This window comes from Papilio machaon, chromosome W, assembly GCF_912999745.1.
Source record: "Papilio machaon chromosome W, ilPapMach1.1, whole genome shotgun sequence".
Lineage (NCBI taxonomy): Eukaryota > Metazoa > Arthropoda > Insecta > Lepidoptera > Papilionidae > Papilio > Papilio machaon.
Window position 1 is genome coordinate 2,327,568 of NC_060015.1, and position 27,055 is coordinate 2,354,622.

General features: G+C 35.8%; 2 protein-coding genes across 2 annotated transcripts; one reads left to right on the forward strand and one right to left on the reverse strand.

Moving 5' to 3' along the window:
* Positions 1–7,054: 7,054 nt before the first annotated feature.
* LOC123722877 lies at positions 7,055–15,532 on the reverse strand. Its single transcript, XM_045685444.1, has 4 exons — positions 15,490–15,532; positions 15,218–15,346; positions 14,988–15,067; positions 7,055–7,594 (listed from the first exon to the last, which is right to left on the reverse strand). Exons 1-4 carry the CDS (start codon positions 15,530–15,532, stop codon positions 7,055–7,057), a joined length of 792 nt encoding a protein of 263 aa, XP_045541400.1.
* Positions 15,533–23,039: 7,507 nt separating this feature from the next.
* Positions 23,040–24,587, forward strand: LOC123722878. Its single transcript, XM_045685445.1, has 3 exons — positions 23,040–23,543; positions 23,607–24,291; positions 24,562–24,587. Exons 1-3 carry the CDS (start codon positions 23,040–23,042, stop codon positions 24,585–24,587), a joined length of 1,215 nt encoding a protein of 404 aa, XP_045541401.1.
* The last annotated feature ends 2,468 nt before the right edge of the window (positions 24,588–27,055 follow it).

Here is a 27,055-nt window from a genome sequence, read left to right on the forward strand (position 1 = left end):
TTGGTTCGAGTAGTAATCCCAAGTTTTTGGCTTCGTAAACGCGCTCAACGACTTCGGGCCCCAACGTAACCTGACAGTCTGGCGGAATATTGTTGATCTGATATTGTGATCCAAAGATCATATATTTCGTCTTAGAAGGGTTGAGAACGAGACAGTTATTCTCGGACCAACGTTGTATTCTGTCGAGATCCTCGTTAAGGGACCGTACGGCGGAGGCCCATTCGCCACTCCTAAATGAAATGTATATTTGTAAGTCATCGGCATAAAGGTGATATTTACAATTTTCTATACATTTTATGATATCCGCTGTGTATAAAATAAACAGGAGAGGAGAGAGGATGGTTCCTTGTGGGGTGCCTCTTTCAAGAGATCTGTAAGCCGAGCGTTGTGTCTGACCGCTGTCCCGAGTTATTTCCACACACTGACCACGGTTTGTGAGGAAGCTCTGAAACCACTGCACTGTATCCGACTTGAAACCGTAATATGACATTTTAGAAAGAAGCAGGGATATGTCTATACAATCAAAAGCCCTTGAAAAATCTAGAAGTACCAGCAATATGCACAGGCCTTCGTCCTGAGCGGAGATAATGTTGTCTGTTACATCTAACAGTGCTGTGGTGGTACTGTGACTTTTCCTAAAACCAGATTGGAATTCGGGAAGTATGCTGTTATTTTCTAGATAGTCTGTTAGCTGAATCCAGACGACTTTCTCAACGATTTTCGATAGAAATGGGAGTACACTGATTGGGCGAAGATCTTTCAATTCCTGAGGGTTAGGGTTTTTTTGGCAAAGGTCGAATTATAGCGGTCTTCCATATTTTCGGAAATGTGGATGATGTTATTGAACAATTTACAATAGAAGTTATCGCACTGAGAGACTGTGGCAGCGTCATAAGCAGCATTTTCAGAGTAATACCATCAATGCCCTCTGCATTTGATTTAAGATTATTAATAATTTTGGAAATAAACAGCTCGCTAACAGGATGAAGGGAGAAATTGGCATTATTCGGATGTAGATGTGTGTCGAAATAACTCAAAGTAGACGGGTCAGCATGGGGAATTCCCGGTATATTTAGAAAATGACAATTAATATTAGCGTAGTAGCGTAGTAGAGTAGCGTGCCAGTAGTCGACATGCATAGACGTGCGTAATGTGAAATATGCATTATTATTTAAAGTGACTGCTTCCCAATTTAAGCTTTATGTGATTTGATTAAGGTCTAGTTTTAAATATTGTGTTTATCAGTGAGCTGTGAATTGTACAATACTGTGGCGCGATTGAATCAGTAACAACAATATCAAAAAATTTCAACTACCCGCATATACCGACACAAGGTGCGCTGTAATATAGGGTGACCATGAGTTTGATGCGTTCGCCGAATAAGGATAATAAAACAGGCGGCAGCGAGTCTTTCCCTGATTTACGCAACCTACCCACTATGGAACAGCGTCCAACACTACGGAAGAGAAAACAACCTGAAGAAGAGTTTAATTTCAAAGAAGAATTTCAAAACTTCAGAAAAGATATTTTACAATTTCTCAATGATTTTAAAAATAGTCAAGGTGAATGTACAGACAGAATATTTCAAGAAATTAACCATTTGAAAACAGATCTAAAAAACATAAATACTTCCATGGAAAATATATTGGCGGAACAATACTCAATGAAAATTCAAATACAGAATGTCATTAAAGAAAATTTGAACACAGAAAACAGACTAATAATTTTGGAGAAAAACGTAAAAGAACTAGAATACGCTAAAAATACTCAACCAGATGAAACACTATGTTTACGTCATGAAAAACTTATTATAGAACTCAAAGAACGCTCATCTCGGGAAACAAACATTATAATCTTTGGTATACCGGAAAGTACGAACACCGTTACTGCTGCCAGACAAGAGCATGACCTGCAGGTAGTATTAAAACATATAAAAGAAATATATTCCGATTGCCCTAAGCCGATAAAACTCTTCAGATTAGGAAAGTACAATCCAGACAAACATCGGCCGATAAAAGTATGTTTTTCATCGCGAGATGTAGTTATGCACATCCTGCGCAATAAATCTAAAATAAGTAATAACATTCGTGTATACTCCGATCAAACGCCAATGCAAAGAGACTATATGAATAAACTACGCGAAGAAATACAAAGCCGTCAGCAAAATTGTGAAACTAGCCTTGCTATTAAATACTTGAATGGAATTCCGAAAATTATAAAGTTAACAAAAAACTAAATTTTGAAAACAGAATATACGAAACTTCTAAAAATTATGGACACCCTAGTAATGTTTTGCACAACTTAGCGAACAACTATCAATGCTTACCCAACACCTCCTCTTCAATAAATTATTTATACATAAATACTAGAAGCATACTTAAACCTGGTAAATTCGACGAGCTAAAATGTATACTGTCTTCTTTTAAACATCATATACATTTAGTTTTACTAACAGAAACCTGGATAAAATCGGATAGCGATGCCAAAGTTCTTCAAATACCAAATTACACGCATTATTACAACTACAGAACGGACAAAACCGGAGGCGGAGTGTCGATATTCATCCATAATAACTTAAAACACTATGTTACAGAACAACAATATGTATATGGAAACAATTTTTTGTGGATATATATAGAAAACTATTCACTGAATGTCGGCCTCGTGTATAAACCTGGTGACACCAATTTAAAAACATTTCTTGACACATTTTCAGTACAACTAGAAAAAAGAAAAAGAACAATTGTATTTGGAGATTTTAACTTAGATTTATTAAAAAATGAAAGAAATACGAACTGTTACACAAGTATGCTAGAAGAAGCCGGTTACGAAATTTTGAATAAAGTTACTAAAGTCTACTGCACACGAGAGACAGAAACAACAAAAACAATAATCGATCACGTATTAACCAACATTTACAATAATCACAGTTTTCAGATATCTATTATCGATTCACCTATGTCGGATCATAAGCAGATATGCCTTGAAATGTTCAATCAAAAATCACCTAAGAAAAGAAAAAAATCGTACAGCGCAATTAATTATACTGGACTGTATAATAGTATGAATGATGTCAAAAAAACTATCTAACCTGGATTATTCAAGTCTCGAAGATATAATTAAACTTAATATAAGTAAAAATACCATGAAAAAAGTTAAAATACTAAATTTACCACAAAAGGACTGGATAAATCGTACTATTATCGAAGGCATAAACCTACGCAACAAGCTGTGGAAAAAGTTAAAAGCTAATCCTTCAAATAGCTATTTGAAAAATCTTTACCAAAAACAAAAGAATTATGTGCATAATACTATTAAAAATTCAAAGTGTAATTACTATACAAATCTATTTAAAGAAAACAAGAAGAATCCTAAAAAAATGTGGAAAGTTATTAACAAGTTAGCCATAAACAAAAGCGAAGATAACTGCATTCCCCATAAGTTAATTATAGATTCAGTTGATATTGTTGATGGTACAGCTATCTGTGAGTCGTTTAATAATTTTTTCTCTAGTATTGGTACTTGTTTAGCTAATGAAATATGTAAAAAGTACCATCATTATCCAATAAATACATATACAACCTATTATTTACAATCAGGAAAACAAACACTCTCACAATTTAGACCATGCACACTTCAAGAAGTTAGTAAAATAATTGATAATTTACATATAAATTCAAGTTCTGGAATCGACAACATAAATACAAAAAGTATAAAATGCATTAAGGATTGTATAATTCAATGTTTAACACAATGTATAAATGAATCATTCTCTAAAGGCAGCTTCCCCGATAGTTTAAAGGTAGCTAAGGTGTCGCCAATATATAAATCAGGATCTAAAACTGATCCAAGTAATTACCGACCCATTTCAGTGCTACCAATAGTTTCTAAAATCTTTGAAAAGGTGATATATTCACGACTTAACGAATACTTAACATCATTTAATTTCTTTACTCAAGATCAGTACGGCTTCCGACCCAAATCAAATACACTAACTGCAACGATCGATCTTATAACTAAAATTAAAACAAATATAGATAAGAAACATATTTCACTTGGAATATTTATTGACCTAAAAAAGGCTTTTGATACTGTGAGTCATAGTGTCCTCTTACAAAAGCTTAATGCTTTAGGAATCACTGACACAGCATATCAAACTTTACAATCTTATCTTACAAACCGCAAACAAATAGTTAAAATAAATGAATATCAAAGTAAACCATGTGAAATTACCTGTGGAATTCCGCAGGGCTCAATAATTGGTCCCCTCTTATTTTTAATCTACATAAATGACATAAGCAAGTTGGGACTAAAAGGTCAAATCACACTTTATGCAGATGATACTTGTCTTTTTTACTTTGCACATTCTATTCATGATATTGTTGCGCAGGCCCAAAGCGATTTAAATATATTACAAGACTGGCTAAAGTATAATTTACTAACAATAAATGTTTCTAAAACTTCTTACATGATATTTGCAGCAAAAAATAAAAAAATACCAAACCATGCACCTCTAGTAATAAATAATAAAACTATAAATCAATCTAGTACTGAAAAATATCTCGGCCTTCATTTAGATAGCAAATTAACTTGGAAAACACATATTAACCATTTACGCACAAAACTTTGTAGCCTGATTGGAGTCTTACGAAGAGTAAATAACTGTATTCCACCGCGAATCCAACACATTGTCTATAATTCATTAGTTAAACCACATCTAGAATATTTAGTAGAGGTATGGGGTTCTGCTTCAAAGACGACCCTAGATGCTTTACAAAGGACACAAAATAAACTTATTAAAACATTGTTTAGATTCCATTACCTTTCACCGACTTCTGAAATTTATATAAAAACAAATAAATTTAATATAAAACAACTTTACATATATAATACGTGTATTCTCATTAGGAAAATCTTAACACATGAGACAAATTCGCAAATAATATTTAAAAAGAGGACTCATAGATATCAAACCAGAAGCAAAGACAAATTAAAATTACCAAAACCTAGAACAAATTTTGGTCACAAAAGTGTAACATTTGAGGGAGTGCAGTTATATAATAATTTGCCTAGAAATATCCGTGATATAAAAACAATGTCATCATTTAAAAACAAACTAAAAAAATTTGTTAGTAAAATGTAAATTTAATATAAAATGTGTATAAAACTTAATATGCCAAATTAGACTACTGGTGTAATTTGATTTGTAAGTTATAATTTTGTTTTCTCGTACAGTGAATTTTGTAAATTCTTAGAGAAATAAAGATCTTAAACCACAAACCACAATATTGTCAGGGTCAGCCAGATAGGGAGGTAAGGGAGTATATTTGTTCGACGGCAATATTGTTGACTTTAAATTATGCCATAAAATTTTAGGTTTATGTAAATTATTATTTATATTATGATCAAAATATGCCCTCTTTTCATTGTGAATAGAATTGATAACTAAAGTTTTCAGATTTTTGTAATACATTTTATGGGAAACTAGTTTTGTTTTTAAATACCGTTTATGGGCTGCATTCCGAAGCTTCATCATTAATTTAATTATGTCTGTTATCCAAGGTTGGTTTTGTGCCTTGATTACACTGGTTTTTATTGGTGCAAATACGTCAAATAAATAACTAACAAAGAAATTGAATGATGATACCTTACGATCTATATCCTGTATACGAGTTACTTCGTTCCAATCAATGGAATTTAATGTTAAATCAAAATCTTCTATTGGTATATCTTTGAGTGGCCTGTATCTAATTTTTTTCGCGTGTATCTTACTTCTTTCACTGAGTAATTCACAAATTAATAAGGAATGATTACTCAGAGGTGCGACAGGTTCAATCTCAATCCTACGCGTTCTCGTATTGGTACAAATAACATCAATCAGGGTTTGGCTGTGGTCGGTAAAGTGGGTAGGGGACGTGACCAGTTGTACTAAGTCCAAGCTATATAAGAATGTGTTAAACTTACCAACCTTCACATCATTAGGGCGGAGCATATCAATGTTAAAATCGCCGAGAAGTATAATGTCATCACAGACCGCTAACGAGTTAATCGATACAGTTAGTGCGTCAAAAAATGAGTCGGCGTCGAGCCACGGTGGACGGTACGCGGTGCCTATAGCGAGCATCTTGTTATCAATCTTTAGCGTTAACCACATTTGCTCGACATAAGTAAGCGATGGGTCGACGGGATGTGCGTATATGCGCGCATTTATACCGCGTTTTATGTAGAATCCGACCCCGCCGCCTCTGCCATTACGCACGGAACGTGGACGCGGCGCGTGCTGTAGCCGGTAGCCGGCGGGACGCGGGGCGCTCTGCTCCTCGCCCGCGCGTAGCCACGTCTCGCCCACCGCCAACACATCTAACGCATGGCGCTCGACAAGTGCCACGAAATCATCACAATATGTGTTTAGTGAGCCGACGTTAAGATAACCTAGCTTTAAATATGACTTAAGGCCGGTTAATGAACGTACTCAAATTTTGCTTTAAATAAAATAGATTTATCGATGATTTAATTATAATATGTAAAAAGGTTCTGAATGGTCTATTTATGAAAACATTATTTATATTTTCCGATATAAGATTAATTAACACAATAACCTTCCCACATAACACAGTAAAATATAATAACATTATGAGATTCCATATACACCTAAATAAATAAGATTTTAAATAGTTAAAAACAAAATAGCAAAGACCCAACCAAACAGCATTGCAACAGACATATGATATACAAGAAGAAAGGAAAAAGACATACAAAAGTACAATTTTATTCCAAATATAAAAACATGTAAACAACGAGAAATTAAGTAACTGTACATAAGTTGTTGGCGCACCGATTATACAAAAGTAATGTGTTAAATATTGCGCAAAATTAATATAAGTTAACAAGCAATTTTTTTTTAAATTACAATAACAACTTATTAAATAAAATAACACAAAACAACAGTGGAAACAAAAAGGGTAAATGCAAGCGTACTGGACCCGAAACAGTGCAAGACAAGTACACCCTGCGATGTAGAAGCGTTTATCACTACATATTACTGACCAACTATTTAAGACCCAAAAATTTTTTTGATGTCTTCTTCACTACTGATTCGTTCAATAGCCTTACCTTCTTCCTTCCTTGTGAATATTCGGCCACCTTTTGTCCACACGTACTTCCATTGCAAGCGGGAAGCCGCTTCGCGCGTCTTACCGAACAGCTGTCGATTATTCCGCGTGAGTCGCTCGTTGACGTAGAATTTCCTCGGCGTCCCAGCAATGTTCATATCGGCCGTGGTGAGGCCGCGACGGACGCGCGCGGCGCGGAGCAAGGCGTCGCGTTGAGCCCTGCGCGCCAGCCGCACGACCAGCGGTCGCGGTTGCTGCGGCGCGCCTTCACCGTCGCCGCGGTTGCGTCTCACGGCGCCCTGCCGCTCCGCGTGCACAATGTCGCGATCCTCTAGGGTCAGCCCCAGCTTCACAGCTACAACGCTGACGAGATGGAGGACGTTCTCGTTTCTCTCCTCAGGTAGCCCTGCTATTTCAACATCATTCAGCAGCAGCTCTTGATCACGATCATTCAACTGTATCCTCAGGTCCGCTATCGTATTCTCGAGGTGATCAACGTTATTGATAGTTTTTGAGGCAATTTTTTTTTCTACTTCTAGAACCTTTTCTTCGACCGAAGTTATGCGTCTACAGCAAGCTTGCAGATCGGCCTTAAACTGTTTTATCTCATCTCGTGTTTCTTTGAGGTCGCTACGAAGTCCCTGGACCTCCCGGATGAGCTCGCCGAGCATTCGGGTACATTCGGCCTCGCCTTTTCCGGGGGCCATTATGTCATCACCGGGGCTCGAGCTTTCTGACGAGACGTCGTTCTTGGCCTTGCAGCTATGACAAGCGAACCCTAGAGGGATAGGACCAGTAGGCAGGCCGCTGCAGCCGCGGTGGTAAACATTTGTACACTTGGTGCAACGCACACAGTCAGCATTCGCCGTATATTTGCCACACGCACGACACTTCGGCATTGCAGTCAACAGATGGCGCCACTTTATATTTTACAAAAAAGTTTAATAAATATTTTAACTTAAAGTTTAGGCGACCACTTTTTACCTTTAATTCACTAGTAACGGTTTTAGAAAAATAATATATATAGCCGCTAAAGTTTAAATTTACTGCTGCCGAGATTAAAATTATACCGATATTGTAAGGTAAGACTAAGAAACAGTTTCACACATATCACAAACTATTTAGTGAAATTGAGCGAATTATGATTAGATAATAATCACAGATGTTGTTAACACACTTTACTTCACTTCGCGATATATTTTAGAAAGCAGATTACTTGTTTACTATTTTTTTTACGCAATATAGTTCGCAGTAAACCGCTGCCACTGACGTACGTGACGTAATCTAAATTAATGATGGGTAACTCTATAGTCTATATGTCGCTTAAAAAAATGAACCAAATGATGATAAATCGTATATTATTACAATAGATGGTAACAAATATGATTTTACTTCAGGATTAAAAGAACTTTTACTACGTAATAAACCCAATCTTAAAATAGTAACAGATAAAGATAAAGTAATGTACAAACAAATGCTTGACAGTACACATGTGCATAAACGAGACTATAATCCTAACGGGCAAATGAAAGGTGACAAAGGAATAAAATACTGTCAAATAATAAAACCACTGTATTCTGACCAAATTGATAAAATAGAAAAAAATAATATACAAACCAAAACTGGGGGTTCATTGTGTAAATTTAAAAAATATAAAAACGATACTGACTACGTTTATTGGGATGATCCTAATGAATTAATTGAAAGGTTAAAATTACTAATCGCATCAAAAAGTGCTGGCAATAGTAATCATGATAATGAAATTGTATCAATTATTGAAGAATTAAAGGAAGCAGACATCATTGAATAATAAGTTCAGTTCAGTGTTCATTGAGCATTCATTCGTACTGCACGCTTGCCGCTTGTCCCTTAGAATTGCATAGATCGTCAACCTTTATAGTAACAGTTCGCTCTTGGTTTTTCAATTTACTTGAAGTCAAATAAAATAAAATGAAGTTGTGTGCAATGTGTAACACCAAATTCATTGATGGGGTTCAGTGTGGTTCCTGTAAGAAGTTCCTTGACTTTGGATGCGCGAGTATCTCTGAAACCGGGTGGCGTAAGTTAGGAGCGGAAAGAAGAGCCCAGTGGAGATGTGCCTCGTGTAAACTTTCCTCTCCCGCTGCCAGTGTGTTTCCGGCACATATTGAGGCCCCTGATGCAGCCTCTTTAGAAACCATCCTCCGCGAAATTAGAGATATGAAGCGTCAGCTTTCTAGTCTACCAGCTCTGGTCGACGACATAAGACTTATCAAAGATGAACTGTCGGAGCTAAAGATAGCCTGCGATTTCTCCCACGCGAAGGTAGAAGAATTCAATGCCAGGCTAATGGACGTTGAATCTAAAGTCACACAGATTGGCAATACTGACTTAAGCACACTTCATGCCGAATTGGCAAAGGCAAAGCAAGATCTTTCTGCGCAAGAGCAGCGATCACGGTTAAACAATGTTGAGATCAAGGGCATCCCGCTTAAAAAGGGTGAGAACCTTTTCTCAGTAATGGATGCAATTGGACGCAAGATCGGTTACGCATGTCCGAAGTCGCAAATCAATTACATCTCTAGAGTCCCCATGTACAACTCTAATGAGAAACTAATCATCGTTAGTTTCCTCAACAGATATTTTAAGGAAGATTTTATTGCTGCTGCGCGGTGTGTCAGGAACCTATCTACCATCGATTTAGGACTTCAGGGAGTACCACAACGTGTCTATGTTAACGATCATTTAAGCACGGATATGAAAAAACTGTTATCCAATGTTAAAAACATTGCTAAAGAAAAGCAATACGAATATGTGTGGGTTAAGCATGGTAAGATTCATGTTCGCAAAAATAGCACTTGCAAAGCATTTGTCATTGTTAACTCGAGTAATTTAAACAAAATTGTATAAAATATTGCCAAAATGTATTAGGAGATTTTTCAGTTCACTATTTTGAACTCGTCATAATCAATCTATTTTTGTACTTATCAAAATCAGTCATTTGTTCTTGTTTTTGTAAAAGGTTTTGCACGCCTGCCTCGTTAACTAATAGGACACCTCTCTTTTGTTCTCGCATAATACACTTTTGTATTCGATATCGCGCTGTTAACGCAACAATATTAACTAACAAAAATATAGTTTTTTCACTTGCACTTGCGCACACAGCGTTCTATTGCTTACCTCTTCGCACAATTGTTTTTAACTATTTGTTTTTAATTGCACTCAACCAGACCCTCTACCTTCATTCTATGATGTCTATTGAATACAATAAATTAGCGCACGTTTATTTTGAATTGAATTGGTTTAATTTAATCATATCTGTTGCATATACAAATGTTGTAGTTATCTGCAATGACTGTTAAAGGCGATCGTCGGCTGTCCATCTATTACCAGAACGTTCGGGGGTTACGTACTAAAACCGACGTTTTTTACCGTCAAGTTTTAATGAACTCCTACGATATTGTTCTATTGACTGAAAGTTGGCTAATGGATGGTATTTTCGATTCAGAGTTGTTTGATGACCGGTACATAGTCTGGCGTCGCGATCGGAATTACGATTGCACTGGTCAATCGCGAGGTGGTGGTGTACTAATCGCAGTGCGCAGAGAATTACAGGCTACCTCGCAGCCGCTTCTCCAATCAACAGCGGAGGATCTTTGGCTCAAAATTCGGATTAAAAAGTCGGACTCTCGTAATTATGTAAATCTTTATGTCTGTGTTATTTATCTTTGTAAACAAAATGACGGCCTATCATTTTCTTCACAATTAAATAACTTTCTCTCTCAACTCAATAACACCATGTTAAGTAATCCTGACGATCCGTTTTTAGTCATTGGTGACTTCAACATGAGTGGCATCTCCTGGGTTTCATGTGAAGGTCAATCATTCACCCCGGACCACCTAACCACTAATGACGAATACTTACTGGCTGATGAGCTGTGCGTGCTAGGCCTTGGACAATATAATGGTGTAGTTAATAGTTACGGGAAGATTCTCGATTTGGCCCTATCTAATAATAAAATAACTGTATCGGAGTGTACCGACGCTTTAGTACCGATTGACGCCTACCATCCGGCATTGATAATTAATTTTGACCTTTTTGCTATACCCAAGTTAGACAGTGCACCGCGAGTTCGTTATTTCTATCACAAAGGTGATTTTCAATCACTTAATGCTGAAATTTTGGCGGTTGATTGGAAACATGAATTCTCGTTACGATCCATGGATGCGTCTGTCGAATATTTTAATCAGAAAATTATTGAACTTCAAAATAAATTCATTCCGCACAAATACATAAGAAAAAGTTCATATCCGGCGTGGTACAATGCATCACTTATTAAATCTATTAGGGAGAAATATAAATATTTTAAGAAATTCAAGAAATATGGCAATAAATCAGACGAACAGACTTACAAATTGTTACGTGACAGAGTGAAGCTCATGGAAAGGGAGTGTTACAATCTTTACCTAAGCCGAACAGAGAATTCTATAAAAGCTAATCCGAAACACTTTTGGACCTTTATTAAAAACCGCCATAATTCTAACGCTATCCCTAGTACGCTTGCTTACAACGACGTACAGCTTCATTCAGGTGAAACTATCTGTGAAGCATTTTCCTCATACTTTTATTCTAACTTTCTCGATCCTACTGCTGCTAGTAACAGTAACTCGAATCGCGCCCCTCTTTCTATATTACATTCATCTAACTCTACAGCAGACATCTGGTCTGTTGAAATCAAACTTGAGGAGGTGTCGAATCAACTCCGTAATCTTGATACTTCTAAATCCGCCGGTCCGGACAACATATCAGCACAACTACTAATAAGATGTGCATCATCTATTTCTATACCTATCACCATGTTATTTGAGAAATCTTTGTCCTTAGGTGTAGTCCCTAAGATTTGGAAGTCAGCCTTTATTACACCAGTGCACAAAAAAGGACCAAAAACGGAAATCACAAATTATAGACCGATATCAAAACTATGTATAATAGCCAAAGTGTTTGAAAGAATAGTGTATAGTCAGTTATATCCCACTCTTGCTAGGTCGCTTAATACCTTTCAACATGGTTTCCTAAAAGGTCGATCAACTACAACTAATTTAATTCTATTCAACGACTTCATTACATCTGCATTAGATAATGGCCAACAGGTTGACGTCATCTACACTGACTATAGCAAGGCATTTGACCGAATAGACCATAAAATCCTATTGCATAAGTTGAACTGCATAGGTATACATGGAGATCTACTTAGATGGTTTTCGTCTTATATTGAAAATAGAACGCAGGCCGTTGTTCTGAATAATTACATGTCCAGCTGGGTCCATGTTCCTAGCGGTGTTCCGCAAGGTTCTCTGATAGGCCCGTTGTTATTTATAATATATGTTAATGACATTTCCTTGTGTCTAAAATCGTCTAAACTACTCTGCTTCGCAGATGATATGAAAATTTTCAACACAATATCGTCGTTGGACGATATGGCGGTACTTCAGGCGGACCTTTCGCGGCTTGAAGAGTACTGCTGCGTCAATAAATTAGACCTCAATGTCTCTAAGTGCTCAGTAGTCACATTCACTCGAAAGCGTACTGCTCTGGCCACAAACTATTATCTACTTGGCCAACCTTTACCTAGATGTCATGCGATGCGCGACTTAGGTGTTCTTCACGATAGTAAGTTGCTTTTTGATGTTCACATTGACACTATTGTTAAAAAAGCGTCTAAATCACTTGGGTTTATAATGCGTACTTCCAATTGTTTTAATGAAGCCAAAACCCTTAAAATTCTGTATTGTACATTTGTGCGTAGCCTTTTAGAATACGTTTCTCAAGTTTGGAATCCGCGTTACCACTGTTACATAGATCGTATTGAAAACATCCAAAAACGTTTCATAAAGTACCTTTGCTTCCATCAGAAAATCTCTTACCACTCCGGGAACTACCTTGAACTCTGTCGTAAATATCATCTGTTGCCGCTTTTCATTCGACGCGAGACTGCCGATTTTATCTTCGTCCTAAAAATCTTTAATAACGATATAGATTGCCCAGATTTATTGTCCAAATTATATATAAACGTCCCATGCAAATCAATTCGTTCAATACCGCCTTTGCTATTGCCTAAAGCGTCATCAAATTACAGACAAAATAGTTATATTGTGCGTGCAATTGCAAACTTTAACAAAATTTGTAAGCAACACGATTTCGATCCATTCATGACGAGTGTATCCTCGGCACGAAAGTGCTTGGCTCTTGATTTCTTTAAATAAAATGTACATGTGAACTGTTGCTGTTAATATATTATATTGTAAAATATAGTATATAGTAATAAAATATAGTATATATTATAAAATAGCTTGCATTGTTTTATATTATTTTAGCTTAATAGTTGCGGTATTTGTTTGCTCATCTCAGATATAAAATTGCTATAAGTGAAAACTTGTTATTGGCTTTCAGTCATCCATTTTAGAGTTATTTAGATTAATATAGCTGTAAGTTTTCCATGTAATAAATAAATAAATAAAATAAATAAATAAAAAGATGTATGATATAATAAACAACATCAGTGTTCAATTGGTAGTTGAATAAGTAATATTAACAATAAATTTAATAGTAATTATATATTTTATTTGACATTTTACATTTCCAGTGGATATGAATAATATAGACATAAACGTCACAAAGAAATTTCAAACTAAAAAATAATATTTTTGAAGATAAATTCGATTGTTCAAAATCGTGAGCTTAAATTTAATAAACTCTTTGCAAGATCGCATCATTATAAATTAAAGGAAGTTGATATTATTGAATGTGGTTCAAAATTAAATTATTATCATGAGCAAAGCAGATGTCATAAATGAAATTCATAAAAATGCTAGAGTTAACTTTCCTAGACGGAAAGTATTATTGAGAGATATAGATGACCTCTGGCAAGCCGATTTGATGGATATGCAAGCGATTTCGAAGGTAAACAGTGGTTATAAATATATATTAGTGGTAATCGATTGCTTCTCCAAATATGCTTGGACAGTACCGATTAAACAAAAGAATAAGGAACTAGTATCTAAATCATTTTTAGAAATATTGAAAGGAGGACGAGTACCAAAAAATTTACAGACAGATTTAGGTAAAGAATTTTATAATGATAAATTTAGATATATTGTAAAGAAATATAACATAAATCATTATTCTACATATTCTTCTAAAAAAGCTTCTATTGTGGAACGATTGATAAGAACGTTGAAAAGTAAGCTTTATAAAGAATTTCATTTAAAAGGAAATTATAAATGGATGGATGGTACACTTGCTAAAAAAATACATGAATATAATCATACTTTTCATAGAACTATTGGGCGGGAGCCTGCATCGATTACACATGATAATAAAGATTCTATATTATCCATTATTAATAGCATTTCACAATGTAAAAAAATAAAAGAGTGTGATAAATACAAAGTTGGTGATTTTATAAGAATAAGTAAGTACAAAGGAATTTTTGAGAAAGGCTATACCCCTAACTGGTCTACTGAAATATTTAAGATTATCAAAGTGAATCATACTAATCCAACTACTTATTTATTGGAAGATTCTCGGGGTAGACCTATTTTAGGTGCATTTTACGCTCAAGAAATCTCGAAAACTAAATATCCTGATTTATATCTAGTTGAAAAGGTTTTGAAAAAAAAGGGGGATAAAGTTTATGTTAAATGGTTAGGACTTCCAGCCAGTGAAAATAGCTGGATAGATAAGACAAATATTTTGTGAAAACAAAAAAAAATCACCTCTACATCAGTTTAGAATTGAAGTACCTAAATATATAATCGGAATAAATATTGATTGATTATGATTTTTATGTCATTAGTATTTCAATAGTTGAATAGGAAAGACTACTTAATTACTACGATGACGAGTAAACGAAATATCAAACTAAATAATAAAATTAATAAAGTAAAACAACTGGATGTAACAAAGAAAGTGGCTTCTGGAAAGGGTTTTAGAAACACATTTAAAAATGTAGTTTCACATGCAAAACAGCACATTAAAAATCTAAAACCGAAATGTAAAAAAATGTTGACTGAATTAGCACTCGCTACAGCTCAAGAATTTGCATCCGACCTTCCTGTTCAATTACCAAGAGTGATACCAGTACCTAAGACTGGTGGTTTACTTTCTTTAATTCCTATTTTTGCGGGATTGTCTGCTGCTGGTAGCATAGCTGGAGGTGTCGCAGGAATCACTAGAGCTATAAATGAATATAGAACTGCGCGAAAACACTTTTCAACCTTAAAAATGGGTGATATTCAGAAGAAATCATTCAAGGTCGGAGAAGGATTACATCTTAAGCCTTACAAAGATGGACTAGGAATTTATGTCATTGAACAAAAAAACTAACTGATCGGCTACCTAGAAGAGCGTTAACAAATGTTGATATTTTAAAATATACCATTTTTCCGTGGTGTCTATATGAGAGGTGAATTACCAGAAAAACCACTTCAAATGGAATGTGGGGTTATAAATTTAGATTGCTCTAAGAACTCTGGAACTCACTGGGTAGCCTATGCCAAACTTGATGAAAACATCGAATACTTCGATAGCTATGGAAATTTAAAACCTCCGAAAGAATTTATTGAATATGTTGGATCGAATATTCGATATAACTATGATAACCTTCAAGGAAGTCATTTATTTAATTGTGGACATTTATGTTTGAACTTTTTAAAGTCATTTTGGTCGTCTAGAAAAATAAAAAAATAAAAGTAACTGCCATTGTACATATTGAGTCAGTATATGTCAAGAACTCGTGATGACTTAAACATTTATCTGTAAAACATTTGAACAAATAATAAAGTTGTTTTATTATAAAAAGCAGTGATTAAAAAAGAATACTATGCTCGTTTTCAATAAAAGCCTTGTTGATAACAAGAAAAAGAACATTTCTACATTCGTAGCCAGGAAAAGAAGACGGTCTCAGCGGTTACGCGTCAGAAAAATTACTTTAAATAATAAAAAGTTTCTACAAGCCCTTGGATTTAAATTATTAAAAAAATGCTTGATGTAATTCAATAACCACATCATGAAAATTCTATTGAAAGCTTTGAAATTCATAGTTATAATCCATATAATAACAGTTTTAAGGATAATGATGAAATAAGAATACCTATCCATCAGCAAGATGTATATGTACTACCATCAGCGAGCTCCATTTATATAGAAGGTAATATAATTGTAAGCAGCAAAGATGCAGCAGGGAAAGTGAGCAGAAAGGCGGTAAATTTTATAAACAATCCAATGTTGTTTTTATTCCAAGATATTAAATACGAAAGAATGGGGTTGAAATAGACCGTATTAAAAATGCTGGAATTACTACCACATTAAAATCTTATATTTCAATGAATGAAGGTGAAAATAAAGTTGCTGAGATTTGGGGATGGAATATTAATGGAACAAAAGAATCTGATGGAAATTTCAGTTTTATTATCCCGTTAAATAAAATCCTTGGATTTGCTGAAGATTATCGTAAAATCATTATTAATTGTAGACATGAACTAATACTTCATAGAAGCAGTTCTGTGAAAAATTGTGTAATTACGGAAAAAAATAACAATATCTCTATAGATATTCAAAAGATTCAGTGGAGAGTACCACATATTAAAGTCACTGATCCTCACAGACTCACTTTACTTAAACACTTAGAAAGAGATCGAGCAATTTAGTTAGCATTCAGAAACTGGGATTTGTATGAATATCCGTTATTACCTAAAACAACAAAACATTCATGGTCTGTTAAAACTGCATCTCAATTAGAAAAACCGAGATTTGTTATATTCGGGTTACAATGTGGTAGAAAAAATGATACTACTAAAAGCTCTTCCACATTTGATCATTGTAAAGTTACTAATATAAAATTATTTTTAAATTCTCAATATTATCCGTACGAGTCACTCAATCTGAAATTTGATGAAGGTAAACATTGTATATTATATGAGATGTACGCTAACTTTCGTCAGTCGTATTATGGTTCTGGTCTCGACCCGTTGCTCAATCTGCAAACATTCAAAGAAAAGGCTCCACTTTTTATTATTGACTGCTCCAGACAGAATGACCTCGTGAAAACTGGACCAGTAGATGTACGTTTAGAAATAGAATCTTCAGAAGACATACCGGACTATACAACTGGCTTCTGTTTAATTATCAACGATCGTCTTTTTGAATACAAGCCTTTAAGTAACATTGTACGGAAGATATCATGAATGTTATTGTTGATGTCCAAGGTTTCAAGAACGAGCAAAACAAATTTATATTTAAAGATATAGCAATTTTAAGCAAAACGTGTAATACTGTATTGTTAATAAAACCACCTTATCCATTTTATAATCTATCTTCAAAAGAACGTTTACAAGTTTCATGGATAGAAAGAAATCGAGGAATATTATGGAATGAAGGATTTATATCATATGATATGTATAAGCGTAGTATTACAGATTTTTTTAGGAATAAGCATGTTTATACTAAGGGTGTTGAAAAGGTAAAACGGTTGAAAGAAATACTAGACAATAATGATGTTTATAATTTAGAAGATATAAATTGTCCAAATTTTGAAACATTGTACAATCAATATTCTTCAAATATTCAAACTTGTATTTATCATAAAAATATATGTGCATTAAAAAATGCATTAAGTTTGTATAAGTGGTGTCAAGAACAAAATGTAATTTTATGAAATAAATTGTTATAAATTGAGATATTTTGTTTCATTCGTTCAGTAAATAAGAAAAGCACTTTCAGCACATTACTTTTAAGAATTCCTTTTAAAAATATGGTGTTGAATATTGAAGATCGAGTGCAAGTAATTATAGTGAAAAAAAGGTTAAGTGGTCTTCATGTAGTAAAAATTGTTCATCATGAGCTATATGATGCCATTCTAATACCTTGCTACTATAAATTAAGTAGGCGGTTTGCAGTTTGTTATTAAGGATGTATATTATGGGCCCGTGTACTCAGAATTAATAATTATCTGGTAGACTTAGTAGCTGAATGAAGTTAATTTCTAAATAAACAACTGCTATCCGTACACCAACTTCATACATGGGTTGTCTATGATATAGATCCGCATAGAATGAACAGCCCAGCTGAACAGCTAAATAAAGTTATGGATGACTGCTGTCAAATATGTGATGTGTTAGATTATGTTTATAAAACTGCTTAAGATCATCTGTTATAGATCTGCATGTACTTGATGGAGAAATGAACAGCTGAATAAAGTTAAGAATTAGGGCAATCCAGATACGCTGAATGATGGCGTATCTGGTTGCCCTAATTCCTACCTACTGGTCTATTTTATACTCTTGACAAAAGCTCTTAAAATCTGAGCTAACGTAGCAACGGCCCTGATCTGCGATGATTCTTTTCGGGGCTCCAAAAAGACACACCGCTTTTTTATGGCATATATTGCACTCTTGGAATCGACTGACAAAGTATGTTCGAGTAAAATGTATTTGGTAAAGGCATCGATTATTACCGAGCAATACTTTTATCGGTCACTCTTCCCGCTCAGCTTCCCCGAAAAATCTATATGAATCATGTGCCAAGGCACGGATACTTTTGGAATCGAATGAAGCTGAACAGGTAAAGCACCCGATGGACCTTTCGATGCCTTACAAATGATACACGAATCTATAAATTTTCGCACAGATTTAGACATATCGGGAAACCAATACTTTTCATATAACTTGTCTAGAGTTTTGTCCCTGCCTAAATGTTGCATTTCGTTGTGGACATGATTAATTAGTGTCCAAATAAGAGACCGTGGAACTACGGGTAACCATGAAACCGCTTTATTACGAGTAATCTTCCTATAGAGTACGCCATCTCTAACGTCATATGTTTGACCTACTGTTTCAGGAAAGCTATTATTATTATGTTTTGCGATGAGATCCTGAATTTCTGCGTCGCGTTTCTGTTCAACTGATAGCCATCCCTGATGTAGTTCAACGTAATTGACAGTTTTAAGCTGAGGATTTACTGAAGTGAAAGGAACAGCAGAATCTAACAGTGGATTTCGGGACAGGTAGTCAACATGCTCCATTTTACTTCCTTCGCGATACATAATGTCGAAATCATAAGCTTGTAAATAAGCCCACCATCGGTAAACGCGGGGTGTTAGGTCTTTCTTCGATTTCGACGCCTTGAGCGAATTGCAGTCGGTAACTACAACAAATCGCTTACCATATAAATAATGGCGAAAATGCTCTATAGCTCTGACGACTGCTAAAGTTTCTAACTCGTATGAATGATAACGAGTTTCCGCGTCCGCTGTACGGCGGCTATAATACTCAACAACGTGCGGAAGATTATTTTTCTTTTGTAAAAGGATTGCTCCATACCCTTCCGAGCTAGCGTCGGTATGTAGCTCCACCGGAAGTTGTGGGTCGAATATAGTTAGCACCGGTTCGGACGTGAGAATGCGTATAATTTTGCGCCGTATCTTTTCATGTTCAGTAGTCCAAGTAATTCGTCCTTTAAGCTTTGTAAGAGGGTATAGGGGGCCGACAATACGTGTGAACTCGGGAATAAATTTCCGAAAGTAGGAGGCTAGACCGAGAAATTGGCGAACATTAGTAGCCGATTTAGGCTCAGGGGCATCTGCCAATGCTTGAATCTTCCGCGGATTGGGCCTAATCTCGCCGGATTGTACAGAATACCCTAGGTAGTCAATTCGTTGTTTCATAAATTTACATTTCTTTATATTGAGTGTAAACCCGGCTTCTGTTAACGCGCCTAAAACAAGGTCAAGGCGCTTCAGTCCATCCGAGATGTTAGCAGAATGACATAACACGTCATCCATATAGATAAGTGGTTTATCTTGTAAATGACTAAGAGCCCCTGTGATACATCTCTGAAAGACTGAGGGAGCATTCCGCAAACCAAATGGCATGGCGAGATACTCGTATTGTCCTTCGTTTGTCACGAAAGCTGTCTTCTCCACTGACTCAGGGTGGATAGGGATCTGGTGGAAACCAGAAGCCATGTCCAATGAGGAGAAGAAATTAGCACCCGTAAGCTGGTCTATTTGTTCGTCGATTCGAGGTAAGGGATAATGTTCAGGTATGGTATTTGAGTTTAACTCCCTAAAATCTACACAAAGTCTATCGGAATTAGCATTAAATTAATAAGCCAGTGAGTGAGGGTCCTGGATGCCATTTCCCTCTCCTTTGAACTGATGATGGGGCAGCTCTTGAAGAGGAGGCAACATATAAGAAAGAAAGAAAGAAATACATTTATTCAAAAGAAAAGGTGTTCATTCGAAATGTGCTGCGGCGGGTACCGCAGCGCCGATTTTCAATGAACCCTAAAAAATGAGTACAGTAAACAACATAAAAGAAAAACTATAAATAAATATTTAGAATAAATGCTCAGTCAACCGTGAGACTTAAACTTATGACAAAAATTACGATTAAAAAATGTAACGTACAGACCTAAAAGAGAACAAAAAGAAATCAACAATTAAGATCGTTATATTAAAAAAAATAAAAAAATATAGTAATATAATAAAAGAAAAAACAACACAAATCAAACAAAGGTATAAAAACTACTAATATATAGGCAACTCCGAGATGTCGAAACAATCCGCATGCAATTTGACACAGCAATATCTAGGTTTTTTGATTATCAGTTAGAAGGTTTTTATATGTTTTTTTAAAGGTAAATTTAGATTTAAAACACCTCAGAGGAGGTGGTATGTTGTTCCAACATTTTGCAGCGTTGTAACAAAAACTATATATATCATTTTGTTCATCATCTGAAATATCATTATAAAGTTAGTAAATATTAATGTTTAAACTGTATATAATAAGGTAAAACTAAACATTAAATTGTATCAATTGATTTTAATTTATTTATTTTAACCAAATGATTAAACAGAAACATGGGCAAATAAATTGAGGTACTAATTAAATATTTTTCTATTAATATAGTTACCAACTGAAGAATAGATTTGCATATCTGTTTTCTAAATGAAATAACAGGATTGTAATAAATTACTGTCAGTGAGCTCCAAAATTTGTATTTGGATAGATGGTTCCTCAACTGGAGGCTCCTCATTTGACTGTTCCTCTACTGGTAGTCCTAAAATATAAAGTTTGGGTGATGAAATGTGATATTTGTAGCTAGGAAAATGGCAACTACAAAACTATTGTTGTATAAAATACATTATTCAATAGCAAGGGCACTTGCAAAGGATAAGTAAAATAAAAAAGGATGTGTCTGCCATAACAAACATGCTTCAGAATGAATGTCTTGTTTTATGTTTACAATCATTATTACATTAGAACCAACCTTGATCCATTGCTCCATAGACTTGTCAGGATCACTACCTACCTGACCCAGCAACATCTTTAATGGTTGACAAAGTTCCTGGCTCCACACTCTTCCCTGCGGGGTGTTTAATACGTTATTGACGTACCTTTCCATAAATTCCACCATTATGGCGATTTGCTCACTGCTTGCGTTTTTAGAATTTTAATTTTACAAAACGTACATTGAAACACAAATACTTCACTAAACTTTTGTATTTTTACCGCGAGAATATTTCAACTTTATACGTCAAATTCAAATGACACAATGTTCATCGTCAAGTATAGACAATAATTTAAAATAAAAAATAAAATAAAATAACATTTAATCCTTCGCACCATTACAACGCAATAAAAAACTAACATATTACAAAATAATTATAAATACATGAAACAGAATAAAATTAAAATTACACTAGAATAAAGAAACATTTATAATTAACGTTGCAATGCTGACCGGATAGGGTCCTCCCTCAGCTTTGTATGCTGGGTGTTCCTCTCTGGAACACTCAGCGCTGATCTTCCGCGAAAACCCTCACGACTATCCGCACGCCAGTTGCAGCGGTGGATAACCAAACATAAATATTTAAATATAAAGATAAATAAAAATTTCAATATTACAAAAGATAAAATAAGATAAGGACTAATAAATAATATAAGAACTATGGTATAAAAAGAAGTTAAAGTTATGTATAATTAACGGGTCCTAAGTTCAATATGCAAGGTATTTAAAACAATATTAAAGAAAAAAAACTTATTCACTATCATTACTTCAATGTAACTTAAAACAAATAGAAATTCTGGAACAATATTAGTCTCCCTTTTACATATGTATGTACTTCCCTTCCACATTTCGATAAGCAGCCAGAGTGCAGGAAAAAAAAAATTAGAAAAAAGATTTATTATAAATTTAATGTTTTTGGACTTCTAATATAAATACTTTTAGCTTTCTTTTAAAAGTTAATTTAGTTAGCGCATTCTTAATAGGTGGCGGGATATTATTCCAACATCTCGTGGCAGCGTATCGAACACTACCTCGAAATGCGGCAGACTTATGTCGCTTTGTGCATAGTTGCAAAGACCCCTGTCTTTGTTTGGGACGGTTACCTTTAGACCACTCAAGCTTACAAAATAGGTAACTAGGTGACTGTAAATTAATTATATCAAAAAGAAGACAAGCTAGATGCAGTTTCCTACGGTAACCGATCTTTAAAATATTGTTCATTAATTATTATGTATATAATTTGTTTTTTTGACGATTCACCTTCGTCTGCACGAAAGCGACTGTCGTCTGTTACTGCCTAGCCTTACACGGAAAAACGAGAGACGCTATCGCTTAGACGAAACGATCGAACGTTTCGTTTTTAGTTTTTTACTGCCTAACCCCGCTGGCCTTCTTCTGAGATTTCAGATCTTGCAGATCCACACTTTCACAAGCCAGGATCTATCGATGTGCTTTTAGGTGCAGTTGTATATGCGCACATTATTCTTGATGGAATAATTAAACGCAATGAATCTCTGGTCGCATTGAACTCAAGATTGGGATGGCTGGTAAGCGGCGAAGTGGCGCAGTCTGGCCATCAGTCACACAAAGTAGTTGTTATGCACACACAAGTCGAAGTTGATCAGTTACTACGTCAGTTTTGGGAGATCAATGAAAATTCACCAAACGTGAAGCCTCTGTCAAAAGCTAAAAGGCAGTGTGAAGAGCATTTTAAGAAAACTCACACTCGAAACACTGACGGTCGATATGAGGTTCGCCTACCCTTCAAGGACGAAGACGCCCCAAATTTAGGCAACTCCAGACAACTTGCTTTAAAGCGCTTACATCAGATGGAGAATAAGTTTAAGCGAAGACCCGAATTTCACGAAGAATACTGCAAGTTCATGAGGCAATATGAGTCACTCGGTCACATGGAGATTGTCCCTGAAATAGAGAAGAAGAATAGAGCTTATTACTTACCACATCATGCTATTCTTCGTGCCTCGAGCCTCACTACAAAGTTGCGCGTAGTTTTTGACGGAAGCGCTAAACCTGTAGACGGAAACTCACTTAACGATGAGTTACTCATCGGCCCCCCGCTGCAACAAGATATACGAGCTTTAGTAACACGGTGGAGACAACATAAGTACTGCCTAGTAGCTGATATATAACAAATGTACCAACAGATACGTATCTCAAAGCAAGACACTGATTACCAGAGAATCTTGTGGCGCGAGTCATCGGAAGACCCGATCAGAGAGTATCGGTTACTTACCGTCACATATGGCAGTTCATGTGCTCCATATCTTGCCATAAGGACACTTCATCAACTTGCAGAGGACGAACGTGGAGAGTGTCCTGAAGCTGAACTTCGAAAAACTGATCTCTATATGGACGATTTGATGACGGGCTCATCTACAGAAGAAGACACTCAACGGCTTCAACGTCGCTTAACTGAACTGTTTAAACGTGGTGGTTTTCTTCTTCATAAGTGGTCGTCTAATAGTGAAACGGTTTTAAATGAGATTCCTGATTCGAAAAAAGCGTTAAAAGGTTCAGTGAATATTAAAATGGATGATTCGGTGAAAGCTCTGGGCATAGCCTGGAAACCACAAAGTTATATATTAGAACTGGTAGTTAACTTACCTCGTGACAACGACGTTGTTACAAAACGAAGTGTGCTATCTCCAATAGCTAAAACGTTTGACCCTCTGGGTTGGCTAGCACCTTGCGTGGTTGTTTTAAAAATATTTATGCAGAAGTTGTGGCTAGCCGGCCTGGACTGGGACTCTGAACTTCCTGAAGACCTGAAAACTGAATGGCAGAAGTACCAGACTAATTTTGAACACATGCAGGCCATTCAGCTTCCACGTTGGTTAGGGATTGCAAATAATGTAAAAATTGAATTGCACGGCTATTGTTACGCCTCTTGCGCCGCTTACGCTGCGGTTATTTACATCAGAGTTATCACGGACAATAAGATAAAAGTAAGTCTGTTCGCAGCCAAAACAAAGGTCGTTCCCGTTAAACAGATCTCCTTGCCACGTCTTGAACTTTGTGGGGCAGTCCTGTTGTCTAAATTGATACTATATGTTAAATCCAGTCTAAATATTGATAATAATTGTGTATTTGCTTGGACAGATTCCACAATAGTTTTGGCTTGGTAGCGTAAAACTCCAAATACTTGGAAGCCATTTGTTGGTAATCGCACTACCGAAATCTTGAATGTTACTAATAGTAGTCAATGGCATCATATTAAGTCTGCGGATAACCCCGCGGACTGCGCCTCACGCGGTATCAGTCTTGACGAGTTAATGCAGTCAAAACTATGGTGGGAAGGTCCAGCCATTCTTCGCGAGTCTGTTGAGATTTGTTACCCTAATTTCACTATACCTGAAACCACAGTCGAAGCAAAACCGAGAGCAAAAGTCAGTTACTTATGCACCTCTGAACCCAATGCATGTACCATGTACCTCAATAGATACTCAAATATACTTAGACTTATACGTGTGACAGCCTATTGCTTTCGATTTTTGCGGCTATGTAAAGATAAGGTTCTCAAAAGGATTGATAATATAAAACTGACATACCTCACTACTGACGAAATAAAAAATGCATTAAAAACTTGCATTCGAATGTCACACTCTGTTTACTTTGAAAGTGAAATAGGATTGTTATCACAAAGCAAACCTATCCCAAAAAATAGTAAACTTTTACCTTTGAATCCGATCCTAGACAATGAGAAAATTATTAGAGTCGGTGGACGACTTGTAAATGCTCAAATACCACCTGATATGAAGTCTCCTATAATCTTACATCACAAATGTAACTTAGCAAAGTTAATTGTAATTGATGCTCATTTAAGAACTCTACATGGCGGAAATTCGCTCACATTAAATGTTATTCACCAAAAATATTGGATTCTCCGAGCAAAAAACTTGGTAAAAAAGATTTTAAGATTATGTAAACCTTGTTTTACCCAAACTGCACGACCTATGACTCCGTTAATGGGTTATTTACCACAGTGCAGAGTCAATCCGTCACGCCCGTTTTTGACCAGCGGCGTAGACTTTTGTGGTGCATTTACTCTGAAACTGTACTCTGGTAGATGCACCAAAACTTGTAAAGCTTACATAGGTGTGTTTTTGTGTATGGTTACAAAGACCATTCACCTTGAGCTGGTTAGTTCACTATCCAGTGATGCGTTTTTAGCAGCTTTCAAACGTTTTACTTCCCGACGTGGGCATTGTAAAGACATCTGGAGTGATTGTGGGACTAATTTCATAGGCGCGTCCAAAGAATTAGACCTCGCGTTCAAAAACAGCAAATCAACTGTCGTTGACGAAATTTCCCAACTGTTAGCTAACGACAGCACAACATGGCATTTTATTCCTCCTGGTGCCCCTCACTTCGGAGGACTGTGGGAAGCAGGAGTTAAGTCCGTAAAAGGACATCTGAAACGCGTCGTAGGCGAATCCCGCTTAACATTCGAAGAGTTTTGCACTCTGATCACACAGGTCGAGGCTTATGTTAACTCTCGGCCTCTTACGTTGATTAGTTCTGCCGTTGATGAACAAATACAAATACAAATAAACTTTATTGTGCACTATCATGGAGTTACAAAAAAAGAAAGTACAACAGGATTTTCACAAAAGGCGGTCTTATCGCTAAGCAGCGATCTCTGCCAGACAACCTTTGGGTAGAAATTAAGCTAAGTAAACCAAATCGGTAGGGTGCACACGAACAGTGATAAGAAATAAAAATAAAAACAATAGAAATATTAATAAGAGAAAATAAAATAATACAATATTTCAGCAATATATATATAGCCAAATTAGAGCTGCAGATAGTGATCTTTGACATGTTTTTTAAACGATTCAATACTTTTACTGCATCTAATAGAGAGAGGTAAGGAGTTCCATAGTTTCACAGCGTAAACCGTGAACGATTTTGAGTAGAAAGAAGAGGTGTGTGAAGGAGTAAGAAGAGAAAAGTTTGTACTAGAACGCAAGGTGTGGTCATGAGTGAGATATGTAAACTTAAAACGTTCTTTCAAATAATGTGGAGCAAGTGGATTGAACAGTATATTATATAAAGTAGAAAGAATGTGAGCATTCCGGCGAAGACGGATTGGGAGCCACTTGAGCTTTACACGATATTCGGATATGTGGTCATATTTGCGTACCCCAAATATAAACCGTATACCAACATTTTGAAGGCGGTCAAGTTTATTTAATTGCTCCTCTGTGAGATCAGGATAGCAAATGTCGGCATAGTCAAGTATAGGCAGAAGTAAGGACTGAACAAGCGCAACTTTGGTAGGAATCGGAAGAAAATTACACAAGCGTCGAAAAGAACCAAGGGCTCCAAACAATTTTCGACTCAATTCCCGTATCTGCGGTACCCAAGATAAATTACGGTCAATCAGCACGCCAAGATTTTTCACAGTGTCACTGTACGGGACTATTATGCCATCAAATATAATAGGTGGTAGTTGATGCCAGTCAATTTTACTAATAAGACGCGAGCTGCCAACAATGATAGCTTGCGTCTTAGCAAGATTGACTTGCAAACCATAAGATTTAGCCCAACGCGAAATACTGGCCAAATCCATGTTAGCTATATTTATAGCACT

Excerpts from the sequence above, each read along its gene's own strand:
- LOC123722878 (XM_045685445.1), top strand. The coding sequence starts at position 23,040 with ATGCACACACAAGTCGAAGTTGATCAGTTACTACGTCAGTTTTGGGAG. Across the intron at positions 23,544-23,606 it reads AACAAGATATACGAGCTTTA|ATACGTATCTCAAAGCAAGA; the intron begins GTAACACGGTGG and ends ATGTACCAACAG. Across the intron at positions 24,292-24,561 it reads GCAGGCCATTCAGCTTCCAC|ATTCCACAATAGTTTTGGCT; the intron begins GTTGGTTAGGGA and ends TTGCTTGGACAG.
- LOC123722877 (XM_045685444.1), bottom strand. The coding sequence starts at position 15,532 with ATGGTATATTTTAAAATATCAACATTTGTTAACGCTCTTCTAG. Across the intron at positions 15,068-15,217 it reads AGGTACTGGTATCACTCTTG|AAGCCACTTTCTTTGTTACA; the intron begins GTAATTGAACAG and ends AACCCTTTCCAG. Across the intron at positions 7,595-14,987 it reads TATTTCGTTTACTCGTCATC|AATACGATAGCGGACCTGAG; the intron begins GTAGTAATTAAG and ends GATCACCTCGAG.